General features: G+C 40.3%; 1 protein-coding gene and 1 non-coding gene across 2 annotated transcripts in view; one reads left to right on the top strand and one right to left on the bottom strand.

Annotated features, from left to right (window-relative positions):
- The window catches only part of Catspert (catsper channel auxiliary subunit tau), a 90483-nt gene that overhangs the window by 49707 nt on the left and 14190 nt on the right, over nucleotides 1-26586 (bottom strand). Inside the window, exons 2-12 of the mRNA XM_076931858.1 lie at nucleotides 24827-24913; nucleotides 23623-23674; nucleotides 22112-22257; nucleotides 18320-18445; nucleotides 17273-17317; nucleotides 16230-16298; nucleotides 15138-15217; nucleotides 11450-11584; nucleotides 7575-7680; nucleotides 5617-5680; nucleotides 993-1030 (exon numbers count right to left, since the gene is read on the bottom strand). Of these exons, the coding sequence (XP_076787973.1) occupies nucleotides 993-1030; nucleotides 5617-5680; nucleotides 7575-7680; nucleotides 11450-11584; nucleotides 15138-15217; nucleotides 16230-16298; nucleotides 17273-17317; nucleotides 18320-18445; nucleotides 22112-22257; nucleotides 23623-23674; nucleotides 24827-24913 (948 nt within the window). The remainder of the gene's footprint in view (nucleotides 1-992; nucleotides 1031-5616; nucleotides 5681-7574; nucleotides 7681-11449; nucleotides 11585-15137; nucleotides 15218-16229; nucleotides 16299-17272; nucleotides 17318-18319; nucleotides 18446-22111; nucleotides 22258-23622; nucleotides 23675-24826; nucleotides 24914-26586) is intronic.
- On the top strand, nucleotides 19510-19635 carry LOC117706415 (small nucleolar RNA SNORA17). Its single transcript, XR_004606523.1, has one exon. It is a non-coding gene; the product is annotated as a small nucleolar RNA SNORA17 (small nucleolar RNA).

Below are 26586 nucleotides of genomic sequence, written 5' to 3'. Positions count from 1 at the left end.
AAAATGAGGGCTAGCTTCTTGACTAAATGCACTCAATGTTATACAATGTTATACAAAAGTCTCTATTGCTTCCCCAACTCATTACTTTAACTTGGGGAAAGCAGTACATGCTGCTTCTTCAACTGACATTTGGCAGTCACAGAAACAATATGGAAATAATTAAGTAGCATCAAAAGGCAGGGGACAAAGCTTTATTCCTTACTGATCTACATGGGGATTTATCCCTTGATGGAGTGAAAAATGATATTAATGTCATTCCATTTTTACTGACTTCTATTATTAAATGTACATTGTTAGGTTCACACTGTGATGAGCAATTCTGGTGAAAGTAAAAATGTGCTTAGGGTCATCTGCTCCTCGATCTTAGTAAAATTTTCACGGGTTTCCCTTTTTCTTCCTCAACATCGTTAAGCCTTCTCCTTGCTATACATTCTAAATCGTTAACTGTTTTGTGCTCAAGTCTGTTTCCACCGAGCAATTTAATTTGAAACTACCTAATAGTATAGATATTTCCATAACAGAAATAACTGAATAACTTTAGGAACGCTTTTTAAGTTTTACCTGTAACTGTTCTTCTACTTATATTTTATCATAGAATAATGACTATTAGAAAGTCTCCTGTGGCTGGAGAGATGGTTCAGCGTGGATAAGATCACTGGCTGCCTTTGTAGAGGACCTAGGTTCGATTCCTAGCACCCACATGGTAGCCCACAGCTATCTACAACTCCAGTTCCCAGGAAGATCCAGTGCCTTCTTTTACCTCTGTGAAAACCAGGCGTGACTATGCACACCTGGGCCATGCAGGCAAAACATAAGTGAACATAGAAGAAGAAGGAGGAGGAGGAGGGAGGAAGAGGAGGGAGGAGGAGGGAGGGAGGAGGAGGAGGGAGCAGGAGGAGAAAGAAGAAGAAGAAGAAGAAGAAGAAGAAGAAGAAGAAGAAGAAGAAGAAGAAGAAGAAGAAGAAGAAGAAGAAGAGAAGAAATTTTCTTACCTCATTTGAAAAAGCTTCAGATTTTCTGTGATGAATATCTGTTTAAAAAATTATGAGGTCTCTGTTTTATTTAAATAACATTGCATTACTTACATGTATGTACACTGATGAACTATGATTATAACTTTTCTTCCTTCAAATAAAGGATAACTTAAAGCAGCTATTCAAACATGAACACTACCTTAGTGAAAACATGGTGACAAGCCTCTGGGAAGACGAAGGGGGCAGATGAGAAATAAGGGGTGTAGAAAGAAGAATGGAGCATATAGGAATTGTGTGTAGCCTTTATATTGTTCCCAAAGTTCCTGGGACACTTTATATGCCACCAACAATGTGCAAGGTTTTCCATTTCCCCACGGCCTGGCCAACACCTTTATCTTTTGACTTTTTGGTAACAACCATCTGATCAGGTATAAGATGATATTTTATTGTGGTTTTGATTTACATTGAACTGGTGATTAGTGACATTGAACATTTGTTTTTCCCTTTGTAGAGCTTTGTATGCAAAGTCCCTGGGCCATTTTTAATCAGGTTATTTACATTGATTTGTTGTTGTTGTTAGTGAATTGAAACATTCTTTATGCTGTTTGGGTATTAGCCACTTACCAGACACCAGACGTGTGCTTTGCAGACCTTCTGTCTCATTTTGTACTGACCTCTTTGTTCACTGTCTGCTGTCAGAGGCTCTTTAGCTGGATTTAGGACAGCTGTTTTTGCATTTGGCCGTGTGCTTTCACTGTCTCATTAAAGGAATTATCATCTGCACCAACATCATTGAACTTTTCTCATATATCACCCACAAATCTTATAGTTTCAAGCCTCATGTTTTAAATTTTTAATTCTCTTTAATTCACTTTCGTTTTTAGATAGCTCGTGAGGAGAATGAGGTGGGTTTTTACATGATTTTGTATCGTGCAGCTTTGTCAGTTACTTATTAGTTCTAACATGTTTTTCTTGTAGAGTCTTTAGGGTGTTGTATATATAAGACCATGCTTGCTCTGTGCTGTCAAACTGCCTTCTACATGTCTGTGATTGTCCCCACAGATTACTGCTGCTCTCAACCTTCCTAGGAGAAGCTTTTTTTTTTTTTTTTTTTTTTTTTTTTTTTTTTTTTGCAGTAAGCAGCAGTCAGTGCAGAAACTCAGAACTGATCACAGCACTCAGAATAAGTGACTGCTGCGTGCTCAGCCCTAAGAAGGACATCCACATCACACTCTCAGGGAAGAGTGTGGAAACACAGAGGAGAAAGGCTTTCAGAAGATGAGGAGTACCATGGGATGCATATTCTGGATAGGACAGGTCCATTACACCCATAAAATCATAGTAGCTATCACATTCTTTTGTTAATTTTGTCTTGCTGTACTACTTACTATAGAAAGTCTAGTTCCTGTTGTTTTTGTACTGTTACCTGCTTCTCCTTTTATCCTCTTTATCCTTAAGTTCTCTGACTCTGGATGCATGTATTTACAGTCATTTCTTCTTGATGCACTGACTCCTTTGTCATCATATAATGAACTTATTGGTCTCCTTAAGGTTTTGACTATATTTTTTATGATACAAGGACAGCCACCCTGGTCTCCTTAAGGTTTTGACTATATTTTTTATGATACAAGGACAGCCACCCTGGTCTCCTTAAGGTTTTGACTATATTTTTTATGGTACAAGGACAGCCACCCTGGTCTCTTTTGGCTACCACTTGTGTGGATTTGTACTCATGTCACCAGGCAAGAAGGCAAGCACCTTTATCTGGAGACCCGGCTTGATGGGCTCATTTTCCTTGTTACTTTTGTGTTGATGTTTTCCCATAAGAGAAAACAGCCATTTCTTTTCTGTTGTTAAAGCACTGTATAGCAAGCCTTCACCAACCCACCTGGTTAGAGATTCTGGTGCCTCTTAAAACTTTATTCACGTTCAAACTATCTTTGCTCTCAAAGACCCTAGGTAATAGATCACCAATGCACTTTGGACACGCAAGACAAGAGCCAGTGCCTCAGCCTGTCTGCGGGAAGAATCAGAATGTTGGCTTTGAACTCCTGATTCCTCTTGCCCTATCCACTCAAGTAACTATATTTCAGGCATGCACAACCATGCATGGTACATTTTTTATTCTTAATGTCTCAAGCATCTAGAGTACACTTAAGTCTTAATGGTGTTCTGATACAGGTAAGACAAAATCCTACACCTAGGATGTCCTCAGAAAACTCAAAATATCAGCTTATGATCTTATTTCTTGATCTCTACAGTAGGAGCCTTAAGTATTCCTAGCAGCTAAAATAGAGCAGGTTTTATGCTCACTCGGCATTTGGGAGCCTGTCAGTTTTTGGATTTCTTGTAAAAAAAATTATTTTATGTATTGTTGGAATCTGTAAAGGGCCAGAAAGGTCCCATGGCTCATGTCTTGGTGACATTTTTCCCTCAACTCATTTTTTCTAGCTGTGATGTGTCAGCTATAAAATAAATAATAACATTATTTTGTGGATGTGGTGCATAAGAGCTAAATAGCAGTGTGGTTAACCTTTAAGCTCCAAGGTCAAACTGACTGAACTCAAAGTCAACTCTTACAGTTAATGGCTGCATGAATTCCAATTAGTTGGTTATTTAATCAGCTTAATCCTCCGTTTACTTATTTACAAAAAACATGGATAGGAAAGTACACAGAATATAAGCATGTGCTGGAATACTGGAGGCCTCAGAAATACCAAAAAGAATCAAGTCATTAGATGTTATAGACATGTTAAAAAAAAAAAAGAAATTAGAAAAAAAACCCTCTGGAGAAGCAAAAACCATAGTACAAAAAGTGGTGTGTGTTGGGGGAGGAGAAAAAGAGGGGGGGAGAGGAAGGGAGGGAGGGAAGGAGGGAGGGAGGAAGAGAGAGAGAGAGAGAGAGAGAGAGAGAGAGAGAGAGAGAGAACACTGTTATTTCTTCCCAGTGTGTGACACTGAAGGCAGAGTCTGTGATGAGTTCACCCTTAAAGCTGGCTCTGGAGACCCTTGGCGAAGCGCTTGCCTAGCATGTGTGAGGGACTAAGTCTGATCTTTAGCAACCAAACAGTAACAACAGCACCAAAAGGAAGCTTGTGTATTTCATGGAGACTGGAGATACAACAGCTCCACTATACTGCCTTAGTGCAGGAGACAGAAATATGAGCGCACACACACACACACACACACATGCATATGGCTGACATAGCTGGGGACAAGAAAATAGCATGGAAAAGATAATTACAACAAAACCTTGTGATAATAAATAGTATCACACACTTAAAGACTTTAAAGATATAAAACCATGTATTTAAAGTACAGTAGTATATATAACGTTAACTTGCTTTCTAAATAAATTTGAGAGAGAGATGTTTAGGAGACCGGGTGAACACTATTTTTCATTAATTAAATCTCTTACTGATAACTTAGGGTAAGTTCTCAAATTAGATACTAATTGAGTTTCCTCTGCTATAATTTCTCTCTCTGCCTGTCTTGTTTTGTCTTTGACTCTCTCTTACACACACACCTCAATAGTTCTATAGTTCAAATGCTTAACAAAAATATCTTTATAAATATCACAGCTAAGATTTAAATTTTTTCATCTTTAAAGAAGCAAAGAACCATTAATTTTTTTTTTTTTTAATTCCTGAGGTGGGAGAAATGACTCAGCAGTAAGAGCACTGGCTGCTCCTGCAGAGGATCCAGATCCAGGTCCCAGCATGCACATGGTGGCTCACAACCACCTGTAACTCTCTTCCTAGAGGAAGGGATGCTCTCTGATAGCCTCTGAGGGTATCAGGAATACACAAGATACACAGACATACACACAGATAAAACACCCATACACAGAAAATAAATAGCAATTTTAAAAGTTAAAAGAAAACCTCTTTTTTCAGCTGACATTCATTCTAAAGCCAAGAAGAAAGCCAGGTTCAGAACTAAGTCATTTAGTTAGGAGGGATGACAGAGGTTCTGGTTAGTCAACAAAATGATGGACTGGGTATTAGGTCTATCTTGTACCTCACTGGTACAAACTGGCATAATTATGCTCTAATTGTATTTTGATAGAAAAGTTTTATTTTAACAGGAAGGGTGGTATGTAGGAGAAGCTAAGGTGGGAGGAGTAAGGAGAGGAGGGGGAGGAATAAGAAGAGGAGCTAGGTGACAAGAGGGGCAGAGGAACATGGAGGCGGATGTTCACGTGTCTCCACTAGTCAAAGATAGTTGATATATCTAGGTTGGGTATTGGGTTACACTTCTGATTGTATGGGTATCTTGTAATTGAGCATTACCAAACTTATAAAGCCCTTGATTAACATTAAAAAATTGTATAAAAGCAAAAAGGAGAAGGGGGGATGGGATAGGGGTTTTCTAGGGAGGGGAAAGGGGGAAAGGGGATGGCATCTGAAATGTAAATAAAATATCCAATAAAAATTTTTTAAAAAAAGAAAACCTCTTGATGGGAGCCAAGACTTTTCTTAGGGATTATTACAAAATACAAATATAATTGGTACAATAGAAAAATGTATGTATGATTGGTGACAAACATGAAATTAATTTAGAGTAATTAAGTAAATTTTATAATATACCTCCTTGCTTTAGTCATCTTAATAATAAACATAAAAATTAACTTGATTTTTACCGTATGTTGTTCTTTCAAGCTCTTCTAATATACTAGAATTTGATCCAAGTGGTTCATTATTTCCCTAGACACGCAAAGAAAGAAAGAAAACATGTTGGATAGAATACTTAAAGAACTAAACTATTTTTTTTTCTGCTTTCATATTTATTTTACAGAGGAGAAGAAGGAGTTGGTGAGAAAATTAATCCAAGGGGCATGATTTCAACAGGAGTTGCTACTCCAGAAAGAAGCAGCCGGCATCACAGAGAGGATGGAGCGGGACCAAAGGGATGGGAGGCATGACGTTAGCTAGACAACTTCCAGCATGGAGGAGAGCAGGAAATGCACCTGTATTGGAATTCGTTATAGCCTATGCTTTAAAATTACGGACATCTTTACAAAACTCCAAGAAAACCTGTAACATACAATGGCACTGACCCTTTCATGAGGTATCTTTAATAATATGAGCACAAATCCACAGCCTCTCGAATGACTAGTCTAAGTTTCTCCTAAAAGATTAACTCTATGTTAGTAAATGATAATTAATTTAATCTGTAACAGTGCACTACTGCCCAATTATTAGACAGAAATTGTAAAACATAAAAATATCAACACAGTATGACTAGCATTTCAGGACTGTGATCTTAGTAAATGTTTTATCTGAGATAGAAATCCTTTATTTCTTGATCAAAATGTATATATTAGATTACATATCTAAATTTCAAATGATGTATTACTATCAAAATGCATTTAAAAACCATTGCAGCTCAACAAGACAAAAAGTACAATTTAAAAATTGTCCAAAGGTTTGAATAAATATTTATCCAAAGAAGATATATGAATAGTGAATGTATGAAAAAAAATGTTCACAGCATCTATCATCAGAGAAATGAAAACCAAAAATGCAATGAGTCAGCACTTTGAATTCTCAAGGTTGTTGGGAACATTGGGACCAGCAATCACAATATGGAAACCAACAAGAAGTCAAGATTCAAAACCACGACACACTTTCTTATTGCAATGTAAGATGACAAGGTCGATTGTACATGTAGTCTGGCAATTTTTCAAAACTTTAAACTGGGAATTACCATGTGACCCAGCATCTATTCCTGGACATTCGTGCAGAAAAAATTAAAAACATTTGTTCACACAAAAAAGAATACAAGAAAGCCAAGCATGTTGGTCCACACCTGTCATCTCAGCACTGGGGGAGGAGGATTTTGAGGTTGTTAGCAAGTTTAAGAGTAGAAGAACAATGGAAGTTTGCTCATGAATGCTCACTGTAGCACCCTCCACCATAGCTCGTTAGTGTAAATAAACTCGATGTTCAGCAGCAGATGACACAGAGACAAATGCAGTGCATCCATACGGCAGAGATGTATCTAGAGACAGGTGAAGTGCTGCTATGTGTATGACTGGGAAACATTATGGTAAGAGGAAAAGGTAAGCTACAAAGAACCATGTATATGTGTAGTTCACTTTTAGAAAATGTCTGACTGAGCTAGGCAAACGCATACAGGAGAATAACAGACTGGCTGTTGCAGAGGGCTGGATGGTGGTGAGAGAACTGAGGAGGGTCTCACGCATGGTGTGCAGCTACCTCTGTTTAAATCATGAAATTTTCCAAAATTGATTATGGTGATGGATATGCAATTTGGTGGACAGGCTAAATGCCACGGAGATGCAGGCTTTAAACTGGCCAGTTAATTGAACCTTATAAATCATGAATGAACATTTATGGAATGATACATTGTTAATATAGAAAAGGTTATATAATGGTAATAAGCAATTATCTGATCAAACACTCTTCCCCCCTTCCCCCACCCCAGAGCTGAGGACCGAACCCAGGGTCTTGTGCTTGCTGGGCAAGCGCTCTACCACTGAGCTAAATCCCCAACCCCCTGAACAAATATTCTTAATTATCAATTCATATTTCTACTAAACATGCTACATATAAAAGAATGCAGTTTGTCAATTACCTTAGTATCTCTTTTTACCATTTTTGGATTAATAAGGTTTCTTAAATAATCAGCTTTTTCTATCCATGTATTCATATTTCTATATTCCTCTTTCATTTTTTCCAACCTAAACAAAGAAATCAGCTAGAGATGAAACAAAGCCAGTGACAGCAGAGTGTTATAAAAGTCACAAAAAACCCAACACAGTATGATCCATTTACACAAAGTTCCAAAAGTGACACACCAACAAATTATCTAAGGATACCATTAAAATAAAGGATTACAACAAAAATAAGGGTCATGGGTATGGGACGTGATCAGGGACAGAGGTGTACCACATAGAGGCGCACAAATGTATTTCCAACATCAGTAATGATGATGTATTTCTTACCGGGTAGTAACTTTATTATCATTATTTATACTTTATAAACACATTTCAGAAATTATTAAATTATGTATTATTCTCAGTGCTTTAAAATGCTTATTTTGGTTAGTCTGGGCTGTAATAATGGAATATTATATATTGGGTGGATTAAATAAACAGACGCTTATTTCTCACAATTCTCAAGGCTGGGTTGTCTAAGGTGCCAGCCTACTCAGATTCTGGCAAGGGTCTTCCTAGCCTTAGGTGGCCCTCATCTTATAACCTCGTAGTGGAAGGATGGACACCATGTCACCTCCTTGTTTTTTTAACCTTTATAAGGTTATTAATGCATTATGAGGGCTTTATCCTCAAACTTGATCTACCCCAGTTATTTCCCAAAAGCTCTCCCTTTAAATATTGTTACATCAGAGATTAAAACTTTAACATATTAATTGAGAGGGCTGTGTTCAACACCCAGCAACACAAATAATAGCAAGAGTGGGGGTGGGATGAAAGCACCTGGGGTAGTGCTACCTATCCATACTTCCTGTCACTGCATGTATAGATACTATTTATATCAACAAAAGATGCTTTTCCGTTTAAAAGATTCTTGCTTCTTAACTGATATAATATACATTACAATAGCAAAATTCTGTGCCCACTTAATTAAGCTCACTGAGAAGGTATATAAGTAGGAAGTCTGGGGGGTGACAGTGGCTGCTGGGCAGCAAAATTTCAAAAATCTTTTCAAAATCCCTACAGAAAGTACTAGAATGCAAGTAACAACTAAAAGTCCATGGGTGGCCTTTATAACGAGCCTTATAGCAAAGTATTTAAAACTTCCTTTAAAACCAAAATCCAGCATTGAGGATTCCCATATATAAGAATGGAGGGAATGCTGTATTTGACCACAAAATTTCTTAGCTAATTTTCTCCTCAAAAATCTGAGTCTAGAACTCCTCATGTACTTATCCCCCAAAAATGGCCATGAGGCTGGCCTTGGCCAACAGGACGCCATTAGTGTGACATTAAGACAAGCATGAGGAGCACTTTGCACAGTGGTGTGTGCCCTCCTTCAATGCTGCCTTCAGAATGCCATTCGTTCTGTAATGAAGCTAGGTAGGGCACCTACCAGAAGCCACGTGGAAAACTCAGCTCCCAGCTCATAGCTAGCACCAGGTGGCAGAGAGACGAGCAAAGACATCCCGGGGTTCATCTATTTCTACCATCATCTGACTGTACAACTGAACCCAACCAATGAGTGAAAATAAAGAAGTTAGCCTACAGAAATATGAGATATACCTACATTTGGTGTGGTTTTTAATATGGCAATACACAACTAGTAGCACTGCATTTGAAGGATAATCAGAACCCAACCTTGAAAACCAGGTAACCAAAGGAGAGAGATGGTCATTCATTCCTCTCCTCCTACAAGGAATGTAACACTGGACAACCAAGAAGATTATTTATAAAATCATTCTACTTAATAAAAAAAAACCCAAAGTGGTAGAATTAGAATAACAATTTGATATTGTATTCCCAGAAATATAGTGCCGATGCTAACAAAAACCAACAACTAAAAAACTGCCAAGGCAAACATCATGTGCCCCATAATAAGAGAACCAGTATCAGTCTCACCAAAGAAACCATGACTAATTGAACCAATTCTCGCACTGTGTGTCCAGTTTGGGTACATGCAGATGACAGAGCATATTAACTCTTAAGAGTGTGCTCATCCATCTGTGCCCGTCCTCTAAAGCTGTAGACAACAAAATGCAAGGTCCTGTCCCCAGACATCGTCATGTAAGGGGTGATAGCTTCAATATTTGATGTGAATGTGGGAAGTTAAACATCTTAGCTGCAGCCCCCGTTGCTACTCAGATCCTAGATCTGATAACTGCAAGCTGGTACCCCTGTAAGTCTGTGTTTAGTGTATTTTTTTTCACGTTTTGCTCCTGTGTGTGTGTGTGTGTGTGTGTGAGAGAGAGAGAGAGAGAGAGAGAGAGAGAGAGAGAGAGAGAGAGAGAGAGAGAGTACATCCTCTTGCATATAGTTGTTTTACTTGGTATAAGCCACTGTATGTAAATTTTTGTAGAATTAATTTGAGGCTCTTGTGTATATTTTCCTCTAGAAAAGGCATGCATTTACCTCTGGCAGCCTCTTTCTTCTAATGCCAGAATGAGGACCAGTGGTAGGCAGTAGGCAGCAAGGGCATGGCATTTAAAGACAGAATTAGTCTGTCATAGTTCGATGTTGACCCAGGTGGGAGTCTGGGTGTCTGTGAAGACCATCATCCTTGGGATACACTGAATGAGCTCTGGCTTGTGTTTCTTCAGGACTGCATATCTATCTTAGTTCTGCTCAACTTTTTACCATCTTGGTTACCACCAAGGCCCTTGAAAATGGTACAGAACAATGGACTCAACAGCCCTGGGTCTCCGTGCTTCACAGACTCCAGGACCAACAAGTAGTCACTGCTTTTATGACATTGCTTTCGAACAAAATTCAAAACATACTTCATTCAGACTTCGTTGCTGTTGTACAATGAAATGGTCTGAAATAATTTAGGAAAACTTATGGAGAAGTGAGTGTGTGTGCATGTGAATGTGTGTACATGTGGGTGTGTGCACATGCAAGTGTGTGTATGTGTATGTATGTGTATGTATGAGTGTGTGTGTGTGCACATGTAAGTGTGTGTATGTATGTGTATGTATGAGTGTGTGTGTGTGTGTGTGTATGTATGTATGTATTAGTTTTTCACCATCTTAAGTTCATGAACATGAGCTGGATGACCAAAGAACACACCTCTGTCCTCTAATCTGACATCTGTCTGTTTATCAAAGACTCATTGAATATCTACCATATGTCAGGTACTCTCTAAGAACCAAATACACAGTTTTCTCAAAGAACTTAAGAATCTAATAGTTAAAGAGTGAAAGGTATAAAGAAATATATATTAAACTATAAGCCATGAAATGCCTTCAGCCAGTGTCATGATGCTGGAATCACAGCCTCCATAATTAGGATAACTAAATATCTACGGACTAAGTCCCATTGCCTCTGTTGTTTTACAGAGGTCTGGACCACTTAACACCAAGATTAGCGTGATCAAGGTATTAGAAGCCACAGTTGAGTATTTGTATTGAGTGTGGAAGGAACTATACAAATAAGTGGAAATTCCATAACCAAAAAAGAAAATAACTAAAATTCGAGTTTGAATTAGTTCAACATCAGATTAAAAAGAGCCAGTGCAGTGGAGTGTAAGTCAGAAATACCCAATCTGACAGAGAAAACGGGACAAGGAAAGATAGCACAAGAGACCACAGAACAGACGGGTGGAGGAACAGCTGTCTTATGAATGGGTCCTCACCTCTTTTCTTGCCATAATAAAGTACTCAGTTTGCTGAGAAGTATGAATACATGAAGCAGTGTCACAATGAACATTCCAGGCCACCAGAAAGCCCGTGATTCAACAGACAAAATTTGGAACACTATAGACCACATGTAAATAAATGAAATGCATGTTCTTTACCTTTCCCGGGGCTTCTCACGGAGTTTTTCAAGTTGCACCATAGTTGCCTGGCTGGTTTCAGGAATCCCAATGTTAACATTAAATTCTGGGGATAAGAATGCTGGGTATTCTACTCGTTGTGGAGTAATAACATTTCTGAAAAAAGGTATTAGAGTTAAATGCCGACCTGATGTAAAAGTGCATCCCAGTAACCAGTGTGGTAACAGTCATCTGGATTGTTCTTCCTCTCACGCCAGCTCACCCACCACCATGGGCCATCAAGACAGGTTAAGGAAGAAGAATCAGAATCCTGACAGAGTGCTTTCTTGGTTACTCGTCCTGTCAAGATTGTGGGCAGTAGGGACAGAAGAGGGGGATGGCCCAAAGCAAGGAGAAAAGAACTTGAGCCCAGGCCTTTTAGTAACCATCTATAGCCAAATCTGCCTTCAGAGTCCTCCATTCTTCCAAACGACTAACTCAATGGACTAATCTTGTGCCACATTGTATTAATATGTCTGTCTATATAGATTGCTTTATTCCACCTTCACAGCAGATCCACAGGAGGAGAATTATGGAATCCCTTTCTGAAGGGAACCAGAGAAGCAGATGAGGGACTGGGAGGGGAGGAGAGAGGGAAACTATGTTCAGAAAGAATAATTATTTTAAAAGAGGGGATGATTTATTGAATCCACTTGACATACAAGAAAGTTAGGTGTAAATAGATCCCTCACACACCTAACAGCTAGCAAGCATCCTTTTGGCTAGTCTTTGCTATGTACAGTAATGGACACTAGGGTTCAAATATTTCTAAAATAGAATGCATAACTTCCCCATATTCCCTGGCTCAGGAAGTAGAAGTACCACATAGGCACCCAGTAGTCATAAATGTCAACTACCACTGGGACATCCCTTTTCTCTGTCATCATCCATTTCTGATCTATCACTCCATAATCTCAAGACCTGTGATTAAATATCCTAAATATTTCACAAATTGATGTAGTCACCTGTCCCACTGGATTAGGGATCTCTAGTGAAATAGATTCAGTGGGGTACAAATATATATAAATGGGTTGTCATATTATGTTGAGCTCTGCAGGGTGAGTCTGCTGGCAGGTGACCCAGATCTGCCAATGGTATAACTGAGGCGAGAGCACAATTCCTGTTCAAAGCAGACAGGCTCAAGAGCAAGGGGATTGCTATAAGCTGGTATTTCAGATTGGAGGTGCTTAGACAGGAATAATTTTCTTACTGTGGAGAGGTTAGTCTTCTTGCTGTATTCAGCAGATTAGATTAGGCTGCCCACATTAGGATCTGCCTTATTTATAATGCCTATTTAAATATTAATCTCATCAAAAATTTCTCCCTGAACGATGACCAAAATCTTGTCATTTTGTGGCCAGTAACACATGTGACACATATGACACATGAATTACTAATAATCCGTCTACTATCAACCTAGCATCTGTAGTCATCCCTTCAATCATCCTGAACCTCCAAATGAAGATGATCACGTGATCACAGTTCCACCTGACCTGATATAACTGACCTCTGCCAACAGGCCAGGAGAGGAAGCAAAGTTTGAGCAATGTTTACTCCTCTCTTCAGCACTTCAGAACTTTATAATTGTGATGTTGTATGATACAGGGATAAGAGGTGGAAACAGAGCTATTTACATTTATGTGTGGATACATACAAACACACTTATAACCAACTTGGGAAGAAATACTCCTAACAAGCATACTCTTGCTCCTGTATCTCACCATATGTCACTGCCTATGCCTCTTTATTCTTCCATTGTCCATCCTGCCCTTCCTCTACTGTAGCAATCTCTGTAGCTAGTGCCTTACCTGGTGGTATGATTAAAACTTCCATCCTTCCCAGCCACTAATAGTCCTGAGCAGAGTAAGGTGTACTTTTCTATTAAATTTTATTCAGGACCAGTGAGATGGCTCAGCGGGTAAAGGTACTTGCTCCCAAAACTGAGCCCGAGTTCCATCCTGGCATCAAGTGGAGGAAGGACAGGACCGGTTTCCACAAGCTGCCGTCTGGCTTCCACACGATGCCACTGTATGCTCCTACCCCAAATAATTTTTTCTTTAATTTTGTAAAAGTTTCCCTTGTATTTGTCTTTTCCATGCATGTGTATCCGTGCACCATGTGCATGCAGTGCTCATGGAAGTCAAAAGACAGTGCCAGAGCCTCTGGAACTAGAGTTACAGATGGGTGTGATCCATCATGTGGGTGCTGGGGACTGAGCACTGGTCCACTTAAAGAACAGTTCTGTTAACCACTGAGCTATTTTTCTAGGCCTGCAAATAATTTTTTAATGCAAAATGACATAAATCACAGGATATGGTGATATTATGAGATGTCCTAAAGAGTCTCGTGTATTTCAGCACACCCTTCCTTTTGCCCACTGTGATTTAGTCCTTCATGCTTTCTTCTGCAGCTGGGATCCATCATTTACCAGTGCAGTGACTCCCTCCTTTACCTATCGATTCTGAGTCATAAGGAGTCCAGAAGCTGTGCAGCAGTCTTAACTTCTAGTTCAGTGCAATCTCTCAGTGGAAGTATTGACTTTTTTGGAAATAGCTCTAGGCCAGCAGAAGATAAGGTTACAAGACCAGGAAAGAACGTTTTGCTCAGGAATTGTCAGTTTTCACTCCCACGCCTTGATTCATGGACTACTGAAAGCTGGCTACAGGAGACAGTGTGGCAGGTATTGGTAACAGATACTGGTGATTCAGAGTACATAAAACCACCTGGAGAACCAAGTGCCAAGCCTGCAGGTGTTGATGGTGAGTGACTGACATACGGGAAAGGCCACTGAACTGTTCAGCTGAGCCAGTTGCTTCAGGATGGCAGGGGACATGGAATACTATATTTTAAACTACAGTTCATTTGTTAATAAAATATTTTTTGTGTTGGGAGGTAAGAAGTATGTGGGGGATGCATGCACACAAATGTGCACGTGCATGTACCCACGTACATGCATGAGAAAATCAAAAGACTGCAGGTGTCTTATTCTATAACTCTCTGTCTTAGTCCCTTGGAACAGGGTCCTTCACTGAGCCTGAAGTTCTCCATTTCAGCTGGCCTGGCCAGCAAACTCCTGGGATCTGCCTACTCTGTCCCTCAAAGATGAGGATATATACACTTACAGCCATGACTGGCTTTGTGCACGGATGCTGGAGATCTAAATGCAGCTTGCAGAGCACCTCCCCAGCCCCACTATTAGTTGGAGTGAGTGGTGTTGGGTAGAGCAGAAACTGGAAACCACTAAACACATGGATCTTAAAAACCCTCCTTTTTATTCATTAAGAAGGATCTTGCTGGCTAATTTCCTCATTAAGCTACATCTTCATTCACAGAAGAAGGTACCTCTCTCCTCTCTAGACCTCAGCTCTTTTGCCCAGGGTGATACCTCGAAACTCAGTATCTCTCCCATCTTTTTGTTTGTTTGCTTGTTTTCACAGGGTCTCATATAACTCCCAAACTCCCCATTTTCCTGCCTCTGTCTCCCAAGTGTTGAGATTACAGACATGAGCTCTGGCTCTTTCTCTCAAGTATTAAGCAAAGGAATTCAGTGCTCCCTTTATCTTAGGGTCTAGCCCATCTTGGCCATGTTCTCAGGGTTTCTTAAGATAACTAACATGCTCCATCAGACCTCTAAAATGCCACTTGATCTTAATACGGTAATGAAACTTACGTGACAGGGTCTGTTCTCTCTGGAGGAGGTGCAATATTCATAAACATAGATGGTTCAATGAGTTTCTGAAGAGGTTTTAACTGAACAAAAATGTAGGTATAGTTAGTTATAATTCACAATAATAGAACCAACACCACCACCCCCAAGCTCCCAAAGGCCTATACAGTTCTTAAGTGACGAACATCAGGGGAAGAGGAGTGAAGACAACTTAATTTGTTGGGTACTAAATATCTGCCAGGCATTATATACCTTTAACTTTCTCAAATGCTTTTGATGAAACTATGAACTAAGTGTGCATATTTTATAGATTACACTGAAGATCAGTGATTCACTCAAAGTTACATAATAGTGAATGACGTGGAACATGAGTGTAGCTTCTCTGCTTCTTGAATGGAGATCTTTTCACGTCCTCACAGTAGGTGAGCAGGTGGCATACCATGCAAGCCTCATGGGTGCACTGCTCTTTTAGTGGACAGCCAGCTCTTTTTCACACAGTCTCTTTGTTCTGTTTTCAGTAAGGTCTACCTACATAAAACAATATTTGCCTCATTTTATCTAAAAATAAGCTATCACGTTCTCTGTGTGAGCACAAGAATGTGCTCATTTGTATCTGAAGATATATGTGCACGTGTGTTCACATGTGTGTGTGCTGCATGTGTCCACCCGACAAGTTCAGGTATCACTACTCAAGCTTTCTCACTGGCAGAGGGCTCATCAAGTAGGCCATCCTGGCTGGCCAGCAAGCACCAGGGAACTTCGTGTCTCTACCTCTTCAGTGCTAGGATTACAGATCTGAAAATGACCTCTCCCTCTAAGAATAGTTACTCTTACATGTTCTGCTTATATTTGAACACAAACCTACCTCTAAAAATACTCATAAGCTATCACTGCTAAATGTGACTTGCAGAAACAACGACAGTGGAGATTCTCAGGACAAACAGCCTTTCCCCACAGAACCATGTGCCAGTCCTAAAAATCTTTTACTTTTAAATGTTGCCAAATTGGGAAAAAAAAAACAAGAGGCTCAAAATAGAATGCTTTGATTGATGAGCTAAAACAGAATACATTTACTTTAAAAAGAAGGGAACTAACCTGATGTGAAAATCCATAGCCGAAGTTTCCATAGGAGAACATAAATTCCACTTCTACCCTGCAGACAGCCTAACACGAGGAAACCATTTTACTGTTTGTTTACAATGATGTTAGAGAAGTGACAGGAACTAATAATGTCATAAATCCGTATGTTTAGAGAAGCCCAGAAAAAAACCCTAAGAAATAAACTAAAGCTTTGTTTACACAAAGAACTCCAAAAGAAGATTTTGTTCACATCCCAGAAAGTTAAAAGCCTCTCACCTTAACATTAATCAATGCTAATGGCCAAATGTACAAAGTTTAAACTAGAATCATTAGTAGGGTTATACTAAGATATTTACATATATAGTATATATTTTATATGTGCATATATTTCAAGTTATTCACTCACATGTCTTTCATCTCCACCCCAGATCAAATTTTGAGACAAGCAATCTCATCTCTCAATCCCAGGCTGACCCTGTGTGAAGGGAAAGAGAGCCCCATATTCAGGGATCTTATCTGTTCCTCAATCCCCTCTGGCCAGGAGGTGGCAGGAGTGTCTTGGATTGTTCAATTAATCAAATTGCTAACTTAAGCACATTCGGAATTCAGAGACTCTCCAGCAAGGCTGGAGAAAGCACCCAAAGCTGCGGAGATGTTACACTGTCTCATCCAGTGATTTTTAATCCTCTCTCTCACAATTTACTGAGCAGGTCAAAGTGTTACAAATATGTATAGATGTATATACATAACAATAAGGAAAAGAGGCCATGAATTTGAAAGAGAACAATGGGGAAGTATTAGGAGGGAGTAATATATTGTAATTTAAAAATTATTATAAAGAATAAACATACAGAAAGTTAAATTGAGTCTGGATAATGATACTAAATTTTTTATAAAATAAATAAAGAATTTATGAGCAAACACATACTTTTACTAATAAAGACAGCTGAGGTTAGGATAGTGAAAACTGTAAAAGCGGTATAAGCTGTCAGTAAGTTCTGTATAGTGTTAAAGCATCACACATGCATAAATCTTAGGAAGGTTTGTAGAGCTCTTACCGAGTTTTTACGCATCAATTGCATTATTTCGGTAAAGCAGCCTTTCTAGAAAAAAAATCTTAAATGTAGAATTATTCATGTATGTATCTGTCATTTATCTAAGGCATGCTATAATACAAAATCAGGCAATAATTTTCAATATATACATGAATTCAATAGCTAAAATACCAGTGCAATATAATTTTAAGTAAATTAAAATCAATGTTCAGTAGAAAAAAAAGTTCTATTGCAAATGACAGAAATGAATATAGATGTTAGCATTTATAGAAGCAGAAATGTTTCTGCTGACTTGACTTCCCTTTTTGGAAATCATCCCCCATTCTGGTTTTGAGGGTTATATGTAAATCTCCATGACAAGCTCCTGGGTAGGTGGAAGACTCCTCACATCGCAAGGGCACGGACAGGATCTGAAACCTTCCATCCTTGGTCTGCATTTGTGGTTATCTCTGCTGTCCTACGAGTTATCTCACCCAGTATAACATCCATGGTTAATTCTTTTCCCTGCGCATTTTTACTACTCACAGTTTCATGCTTAGGAACATAAACACCACATGCTGAGTGCTTCACTGAGCTTTCTTTTCAGTTTGCAGCACCACCATGCACTGTGTCTCTTAGAAAACCCAGAGGCAAAGGGCCTTCTCCATAGCCCACACACCAATCTTGTTCAGAAAGTAATGTGGACTCTGCCACACTACCCTCAACTGTTCCAAATTTATGATCTTGAGTGGAGATTCAGAATTCTCTCTTTTTTTTAAAGTTTCATGCCATCTGACAATTCTAATATTTTTTATATGTTGAGAATGAACTTTGTTTCCTATGCATGTGATAAACCCATCAGATATCAGGAGCCATAATGACAAATACCAATCACACAGCATGGTACCAAGAAAAATGGTTTCTGTTTTACTTTTTGTCTTTTTGAGACTGTCTCATGGAGCCCTGAAATCACTATGTGGCCAAGGGTGAGCTTGAACTGTCTTGTCTGTACCCCCCAAGTACTGGGATTAAAGGTATGGACCCCTATGTAGCTGATATTTTTATATATACCTGTATTACTTCATAGAGATGTGATTCTGCACCGCCTAAGGGAAAAGGAGGCTTTTCTGGATCTCCTCCATCTTCCATTAGTTCCAAGTAAATATAATTCCGCTCATCATCTTGACGTCTGGGAACCTCAATAGCAAAATATATGAGAAGTAGTAATAAATTTTAAGTCTGAATTTCAGACATAATGTCCAAATAAATACATCCATAAGTTATACTATATCATGGGCATCACTAATTATTAGTTTTCTATGTTATCTTTGTGACTTTTCAAGTTCATCATGCCACATATTCTAATATCAACACAATCAGGACCTGCTATGTCTAATGTTAATTATGATCGTTTGAATCCTCTATCACAGAGTCATAGTAACAAACCAACATGGCACTGGAACAAAACAGGCACAGACCTATGGAACCAAATACAGGGTCAGATATAAGCCCACACAGCTACACCCACTCGATTTTCCACAGGCACAAAAAATACACATTGGAGAAAAGACAGTTTACCAAGCAGGGCTAGAAAAACCCCCACTACCCACATGCAGAAGAATGTTCAAGGTCCCTACCACTCACCTTGTAGCAACACAAACCCAGAGTGGGTGGAAGAGGTCCATGTAAGACCTGAATCTTTAAAACACCTAGAAAAAGACACGTTCATGGGCAACGGCCTTCTGGACAGAGCTCTAACAACCCAGGGAAGAGCAGCAAGTAGGAATGACTCAGTTCAAAAGCGTCTACATGGCAAGGGGGGAAATCTCTTTGCCAGCTGTTCATCTAACAGGAGATTAATATCCAGAGTATGCAAAGGACTCGGAAGACTAAACACTGAACAAGTCAATAACCCAGTCAAAAGATGTCAGATGAGTAAGTACAAATAGCCAACAAGTACATGAAGAAATGTTCAACTGTTTTAAGCATGGAAGAAATACAGATCAAAACAATATAGATTCAGTTTTGCCCTAATCAGGAAGGATTAGCCAGGAAACAGAAGGCAGAGGCTCCGGAGGATGCAGGGCAGGGCAGGCAGATTTCTGAGTTCAAGGCCAGCCTGGTCTACAGAGTGAGTTCTAGGACAGCCAAGGCTATCCAGAGAAACCCTGTCTCGAAAAACAAAACAAAACAAAACAAAACCAAAAAAAAAAAAAAAAAAAAGAGAGAGAGAGAGAGAAAGTTCCTTAAAAACCTGAAAACCTGTGCCTAGAGGCCTAGCAAATGTGACTGAGGTATCACATGTGTATCAGTAGGTGGCAGAGAGGAGAGAGGCTACACCCAATGTTCTGACCTATGGACATCTGAATGGTTAGTAGCCTAACACTCCCCGAAAAAAAGTAAGCCTGAGACGCCCACCACTCTGGTGCCAGGCAGGCCTGGACAGGTTCCCAGGACAGGAAGCAAACTGGAGTCTAGAAAAACTCATCCTGGGACTAGAGGCCCCAAGAGTGAGCCCAAGATAGATGGCCATTTGGGTGGGCAGGTAGAAGAGAGCCTGAAATGACCACCAGACTGGAGCCTGGGTAGGGAGCTAGCCTGAGACGAACACCAGTCTGGCACACCCCCCCCACATGTGGGAGATAGGAGCAGAGATGACCCCTGCACCATAATCCACAAGCAGAGAATAGCACTCCTGGGATGACCCCAGACACTCAGAGACTCCGGGCGGGCGCCACTAAGAGGAGCAAGTAAGTGGTGGAGAAATGGAAGAGAAAGAGAAGCAGAGGGATGTGGGCACAATGAAGAGAAGTAGAACTGGAGACTTGATGGTATTAACAGTCTGATATGAGTAGCTGGTGATGCCACCTGGGACCATGGTGGGGTTCTGGTCTGTGCTGATATTAGGGGCCATGTCTGGTTCCATGACCCTGCAGCAGCAGGGGTCTGTTACCACCAAAGACCAGGTAGACGTCCCTGGTCTGGGCTGCCACTGGGGACATGTTGATGTCTGAGGACTGTGCAGAACTAGCTCCACCCCTCACCTGGGTATCGTGGGCAAGCTGGCTAGGGCTTGAGAGCAGGAGAACTGACCCCATACTATGGAGGAATTGCTGGTTAGCCAGCCCCAAGGATGCAATCAAGTATGGGAGAGCTAGCCCTACCATTCATCTCCCCGTGGTGGTATGGACAAGAAAAAGATAGCCTCCTCCCCTCTTGCCTCTCACCATCTTTGGAAGGCAGGAGACCCGGCCCTGAGGTCATGAGAGAAGAGCTGGCCCTGTCCATCATCAGCTGCAGCACTTGGAAGACAAGGCCTTGAACCTCACCTGGGCAGCAAAATAGAGCTGGCTATGATGTAGGGGTTGTGGGGGAGCTAGTCCAGAGGGCATGAGTGTGAGAGAGTCAGTCCTGCAGTCCTGTGCCTCCTGTGAGGTGGCACCAGCAAAGGAGAAATCCCCTCCCTACCCTTTTGCCCTCCCTACTGCTACCAGAGGCTGACAGAAGAGTTGTCCCAGATGGGGTCATGAGAGCAGGAGAGCTGGCCCTGCCCCTACCTGCTGCAGCACTCAGGGAGAGCAGGCCCTGCACCTCACCTGGCCAACACAATAGAAATGACCCTGATAGTGGCGGTGCAGGTGAGCCAGCCAGGAGGGTGTGAATGTGGGAAGATACGGGGAGTCTATGAGGATGCCCCTAGCTTAGATTCCAGAGGGGGATAGGGAGACTGAAATGGCCACCTCCTGTAGCCAGACAGGACTTCCAGAGGAGGGAGAGGGACATCAATTCACCCACAAAACCTCCAACCCAAAATTTGTCTTGCCCACAAGATGTGTGGGGATAAAGGTGGAACAGAGATTGAAGGAATAGCCAACCAATGACTGGCCTAACTTGAGAACCAACCTATGTGAGATAACCAATTGTTGATGTTATAAATGATACTCTGCTATGTTTGCAGACAAGAACCTAGAATAACTGTCTCCTGAGAGGCTTCATCCAGCAGCAGATGGAGGCAGATGCAGAGACCCACAGTCAAACATCAGGTGGCGCTAAGGGAGTTTTGTAGAAGAGTGGGGGACAGACAGGGATGTCAGATCCCCTAAAACTGGAGTTAAATCCTGCTAAGGCTGCTGGGAGCCAACCCCAAGCTGTTTTCAGGGACAGCAAGTAGTCATGACCACTGGACTATCTGTCACTATTTTAAAGAAAGTTTTAAAATGTATTTAAGCTTCTAAGAAGCTTAACTGTAAACAGGAGCATACAAAGTTCCAGTTGAGTGGGAATTCAAGCCAGAGTGGCTTCAAGCCAGAGTGTACATACCCCAACTCAAATCCCAGCCCTACCACCCCAACAAAGTCACATGGTACCTCAGTTTCTTCATTGTAAAGATAATTTTTTAAAGTGTGTGTGTGTGTGTGTGTGTGTGTGTGTGTGTGTGTCTGTCTGTCTGTCTGTCTGTCTGTCTGTCTGTCTGTGGGACAGAGAAGGTGGGAAGAAGAGAGAGATTTGGGGTTGTTGAAAACAATTGGAGGCATGTATATGAGGGGAATATATAAGCGGAGAGAAAGTAATGGATGAGTGAACAAAGAAAGGGTGGAAGGTACAGGGAAGACAGGAAGAGCAAGGAGAGCAAGCCTTCCTTATGACACACGACTAGAGTCTCGGGAGTGTGCTGCCAGGCACACCACAGCACTTCGCACACACCACAGGCCTTGCCAGAGCAGCAAAGCATGGTGAAACCCCAGATGAGATAGCACTGCTTCTGCTTCTGGTCTGCCTTTCCCCCCAAAAGATATAAGTAGCTGGAATATTTGAAACTGTAAAGACACATCATTATATTGAGAAAGGGAATTTTCACATTACCTGTACAGAAAAATACTTCACCTCATCAAACCTAAGTACAAGGTTCTTCTCATTACTAACGGTTTTCAAGTGACGAAGTTTTGTACATTTCACAATGTGGTTTATGGAGACACGAATGAACAGATTAAAATGTCGTTCAACAATGACTAAAAATAGAATATTTAGGAAACAAGTCGCATTGTGATTGATCAAGTAACACACTGTAAAATCTATTAAACAATCCAGGCTAAAATAGAAAAATTAATCAAGTAGATAGAGAAGGTAATATCAGAGTAAAATAAGCAACAGACAAAATCCAAAATATATTTCTTGCCTCTCACTGTTCGGCACAGTGGTGTTTACACTTCTCTCCAGACCTACCACATCTGTATCCTCAAATTATCACCATAATTCCTTTGTAAATTTTCTATATATTAATTTTAAGGTGAGTAAACATATATGATACATAGGTGATGTTATTTTTTAGATATAATTATGTGTAAAAGTTTTTAAGTAAGCATATAATTGAGAATAATTGATTCTTAGGATAGAATTTATAACAAAGTATTCTCGTTTTCAATGTACTGTATTGCTTTCATAGTACTGCATGAATTTTAAAAATGTTTTCAGAATGTAAGTATCTTAAAACGTCTCTATAGAGAAATTTTGAAAAACTTGCATTATACAAAAAGAGAAAGAAAGGAAGAGAAAGAAAGACAGACCATAACAAGAGTGACTTAAAAATAAGAATGGAGGAGTCTGGTCATTCAAACCTCTAATCTCAATGCTTGGGAAGCTGGGAGAAGAGGACTGAGGGGCCAGCCTTGGCTACATAGCAAGACTTAGTCTAAAACATTTAAAGTCTTTTTTAAATGTTTAAGGGAAGTAGAGTTATTGCTTATAAAAATTAGCATTATAGCTAAGGACAAAACATATTTTTCCTTTACATGGAGATTGAGGTGGCTAAAAAAATGTTTTTCTCTTTTTACTTCTACACTAAAAAGTGGGATTTACTTACTTTTGCTGTCCTTGAACCTGAGCAGGCATTTATGATCACTTTAACATAAATTCAATGAATGTGACTAAAAATGGCATTAGGATGGATGGGACAGACATTCATCAAAGTGTAGCATTTACGGGGGACATAAAAAAAACTATGGCGATCACGATCTTGTATAATGTGTATAATATTTTTAAACTAACCTGAGTGCATGATATGAGTGGTCTTGTGATAGGAACAGGCATTCTCGCCACCTGGCCCCAAGGCCCCAGCCCCCAGCCCCGCCCCCAGCCCCGCCCACCCTGGCTGGCTCCACCCTGAAGCACCCGAAGACTTGCTAGTCCCTTTCAAGTGCCAAACCGCAGGCAAGAGGCTCTGATGCACAAGGACCACCTAGTAGGTAACCAGAGGGTTTGACTAAGAATGCTTAGTGTTTCTAGCTGCTATGTTTTCAAGTAGTTAGTAAGTCAGCAATGAGTAACGGAAGACAGCAAGATGTGCTGATACTGTCATCTACAAACCAAAAGGATACACCTCTGAGAAAATTGCCTACAGCTCTTTATGTGAATCGCCAGACAGCCCACCTACAACAACCAAAACAAAACACAAATGTCAAGCACATCTCTTTAGTGTTAACTTTCTTACACTTTACATTGAACTGTATTTAATTTTTTCATTATTTATTTATTCACTTTACATGATCGTACCCCCCCCTTCCCTCCTCTCCCCACAGTCCTGTCCTTACATCCCTCTTACACTCAAACCTGTGTCCACGGGGGCTCACAGAGACTGTTATTTAAAATGTAAAACCACAGTTGTATTGTTTTTTTCCCACTAGAACCACTCTCTTGTTTGTTCTTATTAGAAGTATGATTTCTTGGGGCTGGAAAGACAGCTCAGTGATTAAGAGCACATTCTACTCCCACAGAGAACTCAAGTTCAGTTCCCAGCACCCACATCAGGTGGACAGTTCCCAAGGAGCTGGTGCCTTCCGGCCTCATGGGCACCAGGCACACACATACACTGTGTATGTGGTGCACTTACATACGTGTAAGTACTGAAACACACAAATAAAATAGAAAGAAACCCCACTGTGTGTGTGTGTGTGTGTGTGTGTGTGTGTGTGTGTGCATAATGGCATGTGTGTGGTGGTCAGAGGCTAGCTTGCAGAAGTTGGTTCCTTCCTTCTACCATGTAGGTCATAGGGTTGAAACAGGCCCTCGGGCTTAGAATGGCAAGTGCCTTTACCCACTGGGTCATCTCACCAGCACAATCAATGTGTCTTCTATGCATGCAGGGAAAAAGTCACATGGAAACCTATTGCTTCTGAGGTTTGGTGGGGATTGGAGTATGGAGGAGTGATGAAAGGTCAATTTTCCAACCAGAGGTCAATCTGGAAGTAAGTATAATCACTTAATGAGCTCAACAAAAATACTGGTTCACAAGATGTTAGCAGATCTTAGGTGGGGCCTCAAATCAGTGCCTTATAGTTGTCAGGTGGGACAACTGGACATCTTTATTATAGAAAACATTATTTCTGTGAATTAGAATGTTTTCTATAATTTTGGTGAATACTTAATGGTTTATGACTCAAAAAATTCTTGGTCATGCTTATCATAGAGGACTATTTTTTCACATACTTTTCAATTATCAGATAATAAATATCAACTGCATTTTATATCACATTAGAAATAATTTGTCTTATTTAGGCTTATTTAGGCTTAATTCATACACACCACATCTCCAAATGGTATCAAAGTCTGTGTTTGGTTTTCCACTACGATTTCATCACTCTGAGACCCTTGAAGAGTTTTCTTTAGCATCTGTAACGAAAATAAACAAATTTAACAATTTAGAAGAAAGAGTAGAACATAACTGGATAAAATATTACCCCAACTTAATATTTAGTTGTCTATTAAGTATCTGGTGCTCTAGGCAGTGGATATAACTATGAATGGGTGCAATAGATGGAGAGTAATTTCTATCTTCAATAAGTTTATAAATTGGTGAGCAAAGAAAATATACATAATTAAATATGGAATTATCAAGAAAATCAGAAAAGAAAATGATATATGTGTATGAACTATGGGCTTGCTAACGAGTTGCACACAGAGCAAGGTATCTTGAAACATTTGTGAGGTCACTCCATCCAGTTGCCAACAGTATGGCAATCACCTGAACTAGAACTTCTATTCAAATATAACTATAATAAAATGAGAAACACAGATGAGACATAAGGCACATTAGAGAGGGGGCATCACAACGTCCAGATTTCCTAGAAAGAGTGAGTTAAGATAAAAATTCCAGTACAAACCTGTGGGGACCGAGATCAAGACAAGAAAGTCCATAAGCGAATGTGGAAAATAGAGAGGAAGAGAGAGGCAAAAGAAGAGAGAAAAATCAAGGTCCAACACTGCAAAACTTCTGACTCCAGGTGGCGCCACACTGGCCCAGCCAAGAGCCCTGAAGGAAAGGAGCAGATCCAGCTCCTGAGAGCCTCCTTAGGGGCATACTGCTTCTCCGGAGGAAGACAGAGAAAACGTGGGTTCCCTGATTACATGACAGGAAAGAGAAACAAAGGTGTTTGGGGGGAAATTAAGGCTATCAGAACAAAAATAAGAATGACGGATCACATTTATGTTACCCTTCCACCTGCCATCACTAAGCTCATCCCTATAAACTCCACTTCCGCCACCGTTTTAAAAGCATGGTGCACTTGATCATGCGCAAAAGATAACTAGGGGTAAGAAAAACCAAATCAATTGCATTAAAACTTATTATAGGAAGAGAATTGGGAGAGATTTTTACTGATGCCATTCTTCTACTGGAAGCCTCCTCCCTGAGGTCTGGCTCTCATAATATGTGGGGGTGTTATGCAAGCTGCCAAGGGAGAAAAGCAATCCCGAGTCCTACCTAGCTGTGAGCCACAACAGTCACCAGCCCAGCAAGACAGCCCCAGTGGAACAACAGTGACACCTTTATCTTGCAGGTAACCAACAGCTGTCTAATTGAACCTAAGACCAGCTTAAAATGGGAGGGAATTCATGGCCAGCACTGTAAACCTGGCCAACTATCTGTGGCTCAAGAAGTTACAGACACTAAAGGAGAATGTACAACTACCGTTTTCCTAAACTAATATAATTTCTAACTATATTCTAAATACTTATCCTTATATCCACGGGTAAACTTAGCTCTTACCCCATCAAAAAAGTTTCTTTTTGCAACAGATAGAGACTATTATAGAGATTCACAATTGGTCAAAACAGGGTGCCCAAACCCAACTGATACATCTGCAAAGCCACTCACATACTCAAATCATGCAAGGGGCAGGGAATAGGGAGGAGCCAGGGGAGCAGGATACCTCGTGACTGGCTGAAGAAGCCTTGAGTGAATGAATAAAGAACAGATGAATCCCTGAGTGAATTTGTATTGCTGACAATGCCTCAGACCTTTGGGAATTCGGCAAAGCCACAATCTGGGTCAGGCTGGGAAGGAT

This window comes from Arvicanthis niloticus, chromosome 3 (genome assembly GCF_011762505.2).
Source record: "Arvicanthis niloticus isolate mArvNil1 chromosome 3, mArvNil1.pat.X, whole genome shotgun sequence".
NCBI classification, from domain to species: Eukaryota; Metazoa; Chordata; class Mammalia; order Rodentia; family Muridae; genus Arvicanthis; species Arvicanthis niloticus.
The sequence above is the reverse complement of the archived record's forward strand: the minus strand, read 5'-3'. Positions and strand labels throughout refer to the sequence as shown.